The sequence below is a fragment of the Lithobates pipiens genome, unplaced genomic scaffold, assembly GCF_037356315.1.
Source record: "Lithobates pipiens isolate NorthernLeopardFrog02 unplaced genomic scaffold, aLitPip1_a1.2 Scaffold_16, whole genome shotgun sequence".
In the NCBI taxonomy this organism is placed as follows: domain Eukaryota; kingdom Metazoa; phylum Chordata; class Amphibia; order Anura; family Ranidae; genus Lithobates; species Lithobates pipiens.
Window position 1 is genome coordinate 376,430,690 of NW_027507748.1, and position 12,652 is coordinate 376,443,341.

The 12,652-nt window shown below is 43.7% G+C and overlaps 1 protein-coding gene across 2 annotated transcripts in view; it reads right to left on the reverse strand.

The window, feature by feature from the left end:
* The window catches only part of MMP28 (matrix metallopeptidase 28), a 111,021-nt gene that overhangs the window by 4,272 nt on the left and 94,097 nt on the right, over positions 1 to 12,652 (reverse strand). For both annotated transcript variants that reach the window (XM_077482173.1, XM_077482172.1), the window contains 2 exons: positions 11,566 to 11,709; positions 9,961 to 10,128 (listed from right to left, as the gene is read on the reverse strand). In XM_077482173.1, the coding sequence (XP_077338299.1) occupies positions 9,961 to 10,128; positions 11,566 to 11,709 (312 nt within the window). The remainder of the gene's footprint in view (positions 1 to 9,960; positions 10,129 to 11,565; positions 11,710 to 12,652) is intronic.

The window sequence follows — 12,652 nt, forward strand, 5'->3', positions numbered from 1 at the left end:
CCAGCAAGACAACGACCCTAAACATACAGCCAGGGCTACAATGAAATGGTTTAGATCAAAGTATATTCATGTGTTAGAATGTCCCAGCCAAAGTCCAGACCTAAATCCAATTGAGAATCTGCTGTTCACAGACACTCTCTATCCAATCTGACAGAGCTTGAGCTATTTTGCAAAGCAAAATGGGCAAAAACGTCACGCTTTAGATGTGCAAAGCTGGTAGAATCATACCCAGAAAGACTTGCAGCTGCAACTGCAGTGAAAGGTGGTTCTACAAAGTATTGACTCAGGGGGGCTGAATACAAATGCATGCCACACTTTTCACGTATTTATTTGTAAAATATTTTGAAAAACATCAATTTCTTTCCACTTCACTGTTATTTGCCACTGTGTCAGTAGTGTGTTTAGGCTGCCCTAGGCTGCCCTAGGCTTGACTAAACTTGTGCACCCCCTAATTTAAATATGACCCACCCCTTCCTGTTTAAGACCTGCCATGTCATCTGTAAACCACACCCCTTCCTCTTTAGCCTCCACATTTTCTTCTTAGAGCTCCACCTCTTCCTTTCTGTACATTAAAAGTGGGTACCAAGTGCCTACTTGTAAGCTCCTTGAGGGCAGGGACTGATGCAAATGTACAATGCAGGTCTCAAAATTTCAAGTCCTGAGCCACTAGCCAGGCCTGAAGAGTAAAGACCCGTACACGATACCAAAATCAGAAGTAAAATTTAGTTGAACGATCTGCCGATTTTTGGATCTTAAGTATGGTGTTTGATAGCCGATTCTGTTTTCTTGACAGACAAAAGCTGATTGTGCAGACTATACGTCCGATTTAGTACGGTTTTCGTCACATTACGTCACTTCTGTGATGGTGAGTAACCTCTTTACTTTTGACATGGGACTGACAGGCAACGAAAAAACAGACAATCGGTCATCCGAAAAATCTGATTGTGTGTAAGTGGCTTTGCTCGCCACCAATTGCTCCACCCAAACCCTACCCTGCTCCGCTCCTAAGTCTTTAACTTCAACTTTAACAATATTAACAGAAGGCATATATATCAATGCACCAGACCCTAGTACAGTGAGAAAAAAAAAAAAAAAGAAAATAAGTATCTGGAATGCATCCGGAAATGCATTAAAAACAGAAATGCAGAAACGCATCCGAAACTGATCTTGAGTGCGTTCAGATGAAGTCCAGTGCATTTTTAATCTGCATCAAATACACATACACAGCGTTTTCCATGGATTCCTAGAAATAAAATAAATGAATTGATGGACGGGGCAGGAGGCATAGTTGACCTCCACTGCACAGGTGTGAGGTGGGTGTGGCCTGAATTGTAATGAAGTCAGTATTTGCATAGTACATGTGCTGCAGGCGAGGGCATAAGAAGCAGACACAGCTCACAATTATTCACAGCTGACAATTATTCAGCCTGTCACTATCATGTAAGGTTCCAGTACAAAGATCCCCAAGACAACCTGTCACTTCTTCCCAAATATATAACCCTGCCCACAAAATGTCTTCCACCACTAGGCGTACATTGAACAGGTGCCCTTTGCTGACAGCTGACACACCCAATCACTGCCCCCCAACCCCACTCCTCCAACCAAAACCATGGTTGGACACGCTGACATGATTTATATACAGATCACCACACGGCCAATAGCAGCATGTCTGCTCTCTCCTCATTCCACTGACACGGGATGACGTCTGCGCAAACACCTGAGACATGGAGTGGGGAAGGGCTCGGACTGGTGAGGAAGAGGGCAGTATGCCTGTGGCCAATTACTGGAACTTGGAGGGAAGGAGGTGGGAGTTTGGATGGCACTCCCACTTGTCTCTACTGTGCGTAATACCGTGCACGCATTTGGAGGGTAAAATACGAGTTTTAGAGCGGGCTGTATGTGTGTGTGAGGCGGGACTCGGGAGGACGGGTTGGGGGGACTTTTTTTCATGCAGGGGAGTGGCTTTTTTGCCGCCCCCCCCCCCCCCCCCCCGCAAAGTGCCGCTCTAGGCCTGGGCCTTGTCGGCCTAGGCCATGACACAGCACTGCTTTGTGTTGGTCTATCACATTAAATCCCAATAAAATACATTCAAATTTTTGGTTGTAACATGACAAAATGTGAAAAATTGTAAGGGGAATGAATACTTTTTCAAGGCACCGTATATACTGGAGCTAAAGCTATAGATAATGTACTGTAATGGCGGTGATCAGCGGCTTATAGTGGGACTGTGATAGGGTGGCAGGAAATCAGACACCATCTGGGAGGGTCACTAATTGACACTGGCATCACTAGTGACAGTGATAATGTTGTACACTGACACTGTACTAATTTCACCGTCTGGGAAGGGATTAACGTCTAGGGGCAATCAAGGGGTTCACTGCCTAACAATGTGTAATATGCGCTGCTTTTACTTTCCTTTTCAGGGGGAGGAAACTAGATCACGCTTTCTATGCACAGACAGTTGTGCGTTTGTAGAACTCTGTGTGATTGGACACAGCCGATCAGCTGACTTCAGCCAAAATCACTGACTGAATTCAGCTGCTAAACTCGTCACACACATACGCACTGCCGAACCTGGAAGAAAGGACTGCTGTACAGGTACGTGATCGCGCTTGCACCTGCCGGCTATTCGCAGTATATTTACTGTGAGTTTTTGGCAGGTGGTTAATTGAAAATCCGCCCTAGTAGGAAATGATTTGTAGCTTTCACTGCTGGTATTACATCTCAAAATCTAGAACAGAAATACCAAGCGTACATATCTCCCTCTTTTGGTCTGATGTACAGGCCTTTAAAAAAAAAAAAAAAAAGTACTATTTAACTATTAAAAGTGTTTTACTGCGTTAATCCTTTTATCCAACCTCTAAAATATTGCTTTTGTTAATTTCAAGAGCCAGTATGAAAGGAAACAAAAAAAAAAAAAACACTACTTGTGGGTTTACCAATGACTTTTATGTATTAAATTCCCCCCTTTTTTTTTATATTAATGTAATGTTTTTATTATAGAGAAACTATGTGAACTACAACAAAACCAGAAATAGGGCACACAGTGGGGACAAACATTAAGTTAACACAAAATGCAGAGATTATAAAAAATGAATAACAGATATAAAAGTGTTAAAATAAACTTTGGAGGGGTATTCAAACAAATCCTTAGGTCTGTTCAGGTAAGTTGTCCGTTCCAGTTCCAGAGAGTACTCTCATGGTTGACGGATTACATGTAAGGTAAACCATAAAAATTGGCAGCATAAAATAAACCTACTTTAATGTAGGAGTGGGGAGAAAAAAAAAAAATCAAAATCCCACTTAGCAAACCTTGTAGCTACTACAATAAACACATGCCTTATTTTCCCCCCTACCACTGAAGTCATCTTGACATAAATAATGTAACTGGAGTATATCTACCTATTTGGCAGCTCATACAGCAGGCAGTAAGCAGCCCAGGTCTAAGAATTCAACAGATGTGCTCATTTTTTGCTAGTGGCAAAACAACCTGGTTATTAGTTCCTGGTGACTGCAACAACAGCATCATTTTCTCAGGGCAAGTAGTTTTGATAATTAGCTCTGGTTTCCTTGACATTTTAATGTTTTGCTCACTGTGTGACAGCACTCCTTTCACTGTAAGTGGCCAAAGTATTTAAGGTATGGTGTAATGCCATCAAGAAATACTTGTATTTTTTCAGGGTAAAAAGTGGGATTAGGAACACCGCGTACATGTCAACACTGCCTACCGCAGATGCAGAAATCTGCTCCTGGAGATGGCCCTGCCTAAGAATCCTGATCGAGTTCACAATAAACTTCTATATGATTGTTACATTTTATTCTAATGCATCTATTAGCAAAGATCATCAGGATTATTCCTTTTTATTTTTCTGCAATTTTCCTTTCCTTACTGGTAAATATTGGCTGCCTTCTCCTTCAAATGTAAGACTGGCCTCACACCTATGTGTTGCGGTAATGTGTGGTACCATACACAATGATGTGCGTTGTGGTGCCATCTATTAAGCATAGCATTCTATGAATAAGTACAGTAACCTGCTATGCACCCATGCTTTGTGGGGTGCCGCAGAGACACTTTGTCTGATGCCATGTGTGGCATCCTATTTTAAATGAATGGACTGCCTTAAAGCTGAACTCCGAGCAAAAACTTTTTTCTATGTCCTTGTTGCCCATCTACCTTCACCAACTAGGGCATCCATCTTCTTTTGAGCTCAGTAGTTCGTCTGTTATAGCTTGCCGATTTTACAGAAAAAAACGTTAATCCCCAGGGGTTTCCTGTTTGAAAGGCCGGTGGCTGCTATTCCTCCTGTACTCTCAGCCACTTGGCACTTCCCATTTGTAGTTCTATCTACAGCAAGCAGGGATATATTTCCATCCCCGCTTGCTATAGTGGGCGGAGGGGTCTCAGACCCCGGTCTGTACCACCCGTAGAGGTGGTGTCCTACTCCTCCTCCTCTCCCTGCCAGCACTGCTACCAACATCTCCCCGCCGCCACCCTCCCACCCGTCTCTGCTGTAGGGAACACTAGGAGAGTGGGACCGATGACAGAGAGCGGCAATCTCCCGGTGTGACAGATTTTGTAGGTGTAACTCCAGCCTTGTACAGTCCTTCCTCCTGGACCAGCATTGGACCTGCGTGCTGTATATCACAATGCTGGTCCAGGAGGTGGGACTTTACAATGGCTGGAGTTTCACTGACAAGATCTGTCACACCAGGAGATCGCCTTTCTGTGTCATCAGGCTGGCTCTCCTAATGATCCCTGCTGCACGGGTGGGCAAAGATACGCTGCATGGGTGGGCACAGATGGGTGCACATATGTTGTGCTGAGGGGCACAAATATGCTGCACAGATACGCTACGCTAACTGGCACAGACACTGATGGGCACAGAGGAGGCTGCACTAAGGCAGCACTGATGGGTACTGAGGTGGCACTGATTAGGCTGCCCTTATGGGCTCTGATAAGCTGCACTGATGAGGCTGCATTGATATGCTGCACTGAGGCGGCACGCCACTGATAAGCTGCACTGATGGGCACTGAGGCAGCACTGATGAGGCTGCACTTATGGGCACTGATAAGATGCACAGATGAGGCAGCCCTGACGGGTAATGATAAACTGCACTGAGGCTGCACTGATAGGCAATGAAGCTGCCCTGATACGCCACTGATGAGGCTGCACTGATACGCCACTAATTAAGCTACACTGATATGCCACTAATGAGGCTGCACTGATTAGCAGTGGAGACCGTCTACTGCCTTACTGACACTTTTCACTGCCAAATATGTGTAGGGGGGTTTCCACCATCCCTGCAAAGTTTCCTTTTTTGTGTTTTATTTCTATCCTGATGTGTATTATATGTGACGTTACATATCACAGAGACTGGTATTATTGAAGTTTATTGAGATTTCCATACATTAGAGGTTTCTACCATTATTGTGTTATTGATTAGTAAGTTAGAGCTGCAATTTTTTTTTCTTCTCATGCTGACATTTACTTGTACCACATGCTGATGTAAAGCAGCATGGCACAACTCTTTCTGTGGTTCAGCTAGGGATGTGCTCATATACACCATACAAGCACTGATTGCGATTAGAAAGATCTCAAAGCTACAGCAGGAGGATGATATAATTTTAATACTGAATTACAGCAGAGTACAGCGAGTATAATATATAATTATGGATGTATGTCTACAGTTGGGGAATGATTACATAAAGCAAGTAAGGGCAATATGTTTATCTCCTGTTTTGGCTGGAGGTGGAGAGCACAAACACGCTTTGCATTTATAAGTCTGTAACCTACATATCCTGCTGTGTGTAAGGCCGCGTACACACGCGCGGACTGTTCGCCCAACTTTGTCCGTCCAACAGTTTCGGCAAACAGTCCGCTCAAACTTAGCATGGACGGACATGGCCACACACGACGGACGAACAGTTTGCTGAAACCGTGCGCGATGACGTGAACGGCACGTACGACGGGACGAAAAATACGACGTCCTATACACTGCATTATAGCTTTCGGCGTGAAAATCCTTTCTGAGCATGCGCGCAACTTTGTTTGACGAACAAGCCTACACACGAGCGGACTGTTCGCTGAAACAAGGTTTCAGCGGACAGTTTTACGGAATTTCCGAAAAACCTTGTCCGTCCAACTGTCCGCTGAAACTGTCCGCTGAAAGCCCACACACGAGCGGACTGTCCGCCCAAACACTGTTCAGCGGACAAAGTTGGACGAACAGTCCGCCCGTGTGTACGCGGCCTTACTGAGTAATATGGCTGGCTGCAGAATGAGAGGGTGTGATTTATGTGGGCTTGGACCCTTCTACCTCCATTTTCACCCAAGTTTATATAGACATGTCCTGCTTATGCAGACTACTGGATATCTCTGCCACATATCCCTGGGGGTTGCAGAAGTATAGATGCACAGCTGGAGCAGACCTGGAGGTGCATCATCGGGTAGGCTACAAGACCTGGAAAGACACAATGGCCCCTGATGACATAATAAGGGAAGATGTCAGAAAGGGTACTTGGCCTGTAGCAGCTGATTTCATCAGCACAATGCTTAATTTACTGAGCAGGCAAGTATGTTTCCAGAATACAACCCTGTGTAGTCAGGTGCTTGGTTAAAGACAGAGAGCAGTTTAGGACACTGTGCTTCAATGCTCTCTGTGCTCCCAATGAACTTCAGCTGAAAGGGTTAACACTACCTCACCTTCATCCACCAGGGGGGAGCTGACAAGCAGAAGGCATTCACGTGACTTGTAGGTTGGCAGCATGGAATCATGGTATATGTAGTGGAGGGGAAGAATCATACTATGGGAGTCAATGGACTATAGAACTACAATTCCCAATGACGGCTGGATAGAAAGAAACACTATTTTCACAGGCTGAATACTGAGGAATTTCCTCTTTGCCGTGTGGAGACTGAGGTGTGCACATCAACTTCATACAAGCCTGCAGCCTTGTGCTGAGGACCGGAGTGATTTCAGGAAGATCAAAAAATGAGCTGTCATCTGAACAGCGGGACCTCTGTTGCTGTATCATCGTGACTGGTGTGAGGACACTGCTGGTATTAACCTTTTTCTGCTAGCACAAACTGACCACATAGGGACTGTCCATCTAACTGGCAGCATTATTTACTGCATGCAGGTTCTACTGGAACTGTATCCATGTGCACCATCGTAAAGACTGGGCCCCAACTTCACAAGAACTTTGTCTGTTGTCCATAGCAAGAGCTACCACTTTAGCATACCTTACATTTCATAGCTAACGTTCATATAGAGTACACTCTAAAGTGAATGTAGCCTACTGTTTACATGGTATCATGGCGGTTACTGTTCTTTAGACCAGTGGTCATCAACCCTGTCCTCAAGGCCCACTAACAGGCCAGGTTTGCAAGATAACTGAAATACATCACAGGTGATATCATTTGCTGCTCAGTGATTGCAGTATTCTAGTCTAAATCTCCCCAAGATAATACATAAAACCTGGCCTGTTAGTGGGCTCTGAAGACAGGGGTGATGACCACTGCTTTAGACCATTGCTTATTGCCGATTTTCTAGATTACCAGGTTTCTCCTTATTTAGCTGCATAGAACTCTATTCTATGCTGCTATAGTATAGGTATATAGTAAAACAAAATTGCCTAGTAAACAACGATTGATCTACTACTTTACTTACTCATTTATGTGCATACTGCAGCTAGTAAACTGGCACCCTGATACCCTGCACATAACTAAAGTTCAATATCAAAACTGCAACCCATGACAATATATTGGGTTCATTTATGTTTGCTCTTTGATAATGAACCTTATTTATAGGCAGGGTATCTGTTTCTGTGCTTTTGTGCTCCCAGCAGCAGTGTAGTACCCATTTGCTTAGCCTGGTGTGTCAGGGGCTAAGGTTGCTCTCAGAGCCCAGGCAGAAAAAAAGAGAACCCAATCTACCAAGTGGCTCCTGTGGGGGGTAGTGCTACATCTGCATAACAGGTTAGAGGGGATTAAATAAACAGAGAGTGGAAGTCACTCTTTAAATGGAAGTTTTGGGGATAGCACCTACAGTAGTGCATTAGTAACCTGAAACAAGCATCAGGATGGGAGTTCAAAAGCCGCATGCTTGCTCCAGTTTAACTACTTAGACACGTCAGGGTCATGATAACAATCATGGAGCTTACACCTTAAATAACAAATCAAAGATGGCAGCTCCCAGAGTTTCATCCCCACAAGTTTACAGAGGTGACTCTTTTGGGTCACTTTTGTAACCATCACACTGTACAGCCTGGAGAATGATACCACACAACTAAATGCAACCTTTGTTTATACTGGTCAAAGTAACATGTTTGATTCACAGAAAGCACAGTACGCAGCCTCACTTTCCGCATGCTACCCCATTGTTTTGATCCTTTGCAAGAGCACCCTAGATTCCTCTTAAAGTTTCAATTACATATTACACACCCCAAAGGATTCTCCCCCCATTCACATATGACATAGTTGGGCATAGCAATTAGTTGCTTAAGCAAAAGTCAGTGTGTTCCCCTTCTCCAGAAAGAGTGGTAGAGAGTGAATAGAAGAAGGATGCTGAAAGTGCCTCCCATAATGTGAATCTGTTACTGTGGTGCGTAGTTGCAAATGCAGGTACACTTTAGGTTAATATTTGAAGCACAGCATGTAAACTGTATGTCAGTCTAAATACCACATTCAAATACATATTGGCACCTGCAAAACTAAATATTATAGTATTTTTTTACCACTTCACTGAGCTTCTAAGTTTCACCTGGTGATCCTCTCAGTCTGTAATTCAAGGCTTCCTGCAACCGAAAGCCCTGTATATAGGGCTTCCGGCTGCAGCGTGACAATACTCAACCACTGCCTTGCAATGTAGCAGTAGTGCTGTCATCCTTCCAGTGGCCTCTTACTTTAACACTATGAGCAGCCATGACAAAGTACAGCATGCCTGTATTCTAACCTTGGCAGTGTATAACATTCTGTCAGTCACTTCTAGGCACACCTCCAGTGCCACTTGCTTCCTATTGCTGCAGGTAATACAGATAGGCCAAAGGCCTTAACCACCTGCCACTCTCTGCCTTCAATGGACAGTTCCCAAAGACTGCCAGCTAGGGACCAGAACTCATCAGTAACCTCAATGGACGTGATGTGCTGCTGCAGCCTAATACCCACCCTCCGCCTTGACCGTTCAGAAGCCATGGTCACATGACTGCAGAAAAAATATTAAATAAAAAGGTATTTTAGGTATCATTTCTGTAACTTGAAGGCTCATGCCGCGTACACACGACTGGACTTTCCGGCAGACTAGGTCCGACGAAATCAGTCCGTCAGGAAGTCTGATCATGTGTGAGCTAATCTGATCATTTTTCATTTAAAAAAACCGACGGACCTAGAAATAGAACATGTTTCAAATCTGTCCGATGGACTCAATTCCTATCGGGAAAACCGTTCTTCTGTATGCTGGTCCGACTGACCAAATACGATGCAAGGGAAGCTATCGGCCACTGGCTATTGAGCTCCCTTTTTTAGTCCAGTCTTACATCATCACGTTCAAAACTAACATAATTTCGAACAGACTTAGTCAGTTCATGGGTGGCCAAGTCCGTTCGTTCAGAAGTCTGTCGGAACCGTCGTTGAAAAGTTTGTCGAGAAGACCGCTGGACCTAGTCTGCTGGAAAGTATGGGCGTGTGTACGTGGCATCAGACCGCTTACTATAGAAATAAATTACATCCTGTGCGTTTCAAAAACTCAAGTTTTACATCCAATATTGAATGCAAAAAAGCATACTGTGATATAATTTTGCAAAAGTTAAGATGGGTCTGTTGTGTGACAATGTCCTCTGATAGGGGAAATAACTGAGCCAGGTACTCGCAATACTAAGTGGTGTGTCTGGAAATTAATTAAAACGTTACCAGCTCTGGAACACATGGTTACTGAACTGCAGCCTTCATCATAAGTTCTCACCTTTAAAAAAATAAAATTTGCCATCTGATCCTGACACTGCTGCAGCTTCAACAAATGCTGGAAGTCTCTTCCACCTCTGTTGAGTGAGCTGAGGCCCTGAGACATTTCCATTCAAAGTCACCATCCAGTAGTGTCGGCCTTTGAAGACGAACAATGTTTGTTTCAAATCTGTAAAATCAGAAAAAATTATTTTAGTGTCAGTGAAGTTTTAGTGTAGTGAAAACACAAGATTAAAGCACAGCTATAGTCAAAATGTAAAATCATATATTAATTCCACATTGTATTTTAAATTATTTCTCGCCAACTCCTGTTTCTCCAAATGATCTTGAAGTTTGTAAACCTACTTTGTGAAGATTCATCCCTGAATACATAGGGCCCTAAACAGCGGATATCACTTGGTACAGCATTCAGCCCCACCCAGCACAGCCTGTCATAGACTTTGTCAGGCTGCCTGCAGCAGAGCTAAATGATGTACCTGTCCCTCCTGCATGCACTGAAATGCAATACAGCTGGAAAGCCCCATGTGCAAGGGGCCCAATAACAGTTCTTTCCATAAACATTTTGAGAGAATTAATGCATTTAAGCGGTTGTATACATGCATAAAAAAATAAAAACCTGTAAGGCAAAGGCATATTGAGCTACTATGCACCCCATACTAGCTCATTATGAAATACCTTAGAACGAGGTGTTAGCAACTCATCCTGGGCACCGCCGAGGGAGCCGACATTTCCCCCTCCGCGTGTCTTCCTGTTCATGGCTCCGGCGCTGTGAGTGGCCGGAGCCGCAATGACGTCACTACCGTGCATGTGCGGGAGTCTTCCTTCTGCCAAGGTCCGGTGTTTCATCAGATTTGGCGACTCATCAGAATTTGTAACGGAAGTGACGTTCGCACCCATCTTACTGCAAACCAAACTCCGCCACAGTAAGGATACATTGAGAAGGGGCAAGTGGACATCGTGTTACACCCACCAGAGTTTTGCATTTCACAGTTCTTTTTACAGTAAAATGGAGCATATATGGTGAAATATAGTATTGAGAAAACCGACAGACTGTTTACATGTTGAATTATAGAAGCAGCGGTGTTCTGTCATATTAGAAAACCTGTGACATCAGCAGGTTTGCTGCTGCTTTTAAAATTCAACATTTAAACAGTCCGTCAGATTTCTAAATACTGTATTTTACCTTATAAGCTTTGTTTACTGTTCAAAACAACTGAAACGCAAAACTCACTGTATCCTTACTGTGGAGGAGTGCGGGGTGTAGCAAGATGGTGGCGAGGGAACGCCACTTCCATTGCAAATTCTGATGGGTCGCCAAATCTGACGGAACACTGGCAGTGTCCGCCGGAAGTTCGCAGCGCATGATGTCAGCAGCTGCATGCAAAGTGAATATCTCCTAAACCATACAGGTTTAGGAGATATTCATTTAACCTACAGGCAAGTAAGGTTTATAATAGGCTTACCTGTAGGTAAAAATAAAAAAAGGGATATCAAGCATAATGTACTGTCTTTTAACTGTAGTTTTATTGCATGCTTCTAATCTTGTGTAAGTTTTAATTATAAAAGAATGAAATCTCTGCCTGCTTATAATTAGAGAAGTTCTTACCCCAAGTGACAGCATCAAACATGGACTGGCAGTAATATGGTTTGACTGCACCATCTGTGACTCCTTTCTTTTCTTCACTCCACTCTTCAAACCTGGTGAACTGTTTCCCAGGCAGCTGCACCAGCCTGCCACTTGAGGGCGCCCCTGTCACACAAGCACAATGATGATGATAAAGCCATTTCACTGAGTATTTTTGTATATTTATTTTGCAGTGTAAAAAATGGCTAGTAACAAAAGCTTAACATTAAATTTGTTCTAATTCATGAGATCTATTTTTAATCACCGTCTTTTTTTCCCCTTCTAGCTGCAGATTTCTAATATTTTATTTATATTTTGAATGTATTTAAAATGGTAAATTCTAAAGCTTAGTAGTTAGCACTTCTGCCTTGCACCATTGCGGTGCTTGTTTCAAATCCCAACCTGGACACCGTCTGCTTGGAGCGTGCATATTCTCCCTGTGTTTGCGCCAGTCTCCTCTGGGTACACAGGTTTCCTCCCACACTCAAAACATGCAGGTAGGTTAATTGGATTCTCTCTAAATGGGCCCTAGTATGTGAATGTATGTATGCTAGATATATATATATATATATATATATATATATATATATATCCCTTATAAGCAGGTGACTAAATCTACATTTTGTAAATCTCTGTGAAAATGAAGGGTGCCATTTAAAACACTTGAAATAAATAAATTGGAAAAAAAAAGTCAGTGATGTATCATCTATGGGTGCAAGGTGCTCACTGCACACTGGCCCACTGTGTTCTGACCCACACTGCACCCATAGGTGATCTTGTCCCCGGTTGGAACTTCTTGCAGCAGGTGACATTTCAGTCAGGGCTGATCTGTGCGTCGGTGGGAGCAATTACAAGCACCGATCTCCTATGTATGGCTTTCAATGTAGCTGCTGAAAGCCGCTTCTGCTTCTCTCCCTCCCTAGAATTTCGGCCGCTTCATTGAAAACCATACAGAGAGATTGATGCTAGTAACTGCCTTGCCCCCACACCCCACACCAATCACCCGGCTGTCCATCGGATTGCCCTTCCTTTCTAAACCCCCCCCCCCCCCCTCATATCGCTGCTAGCT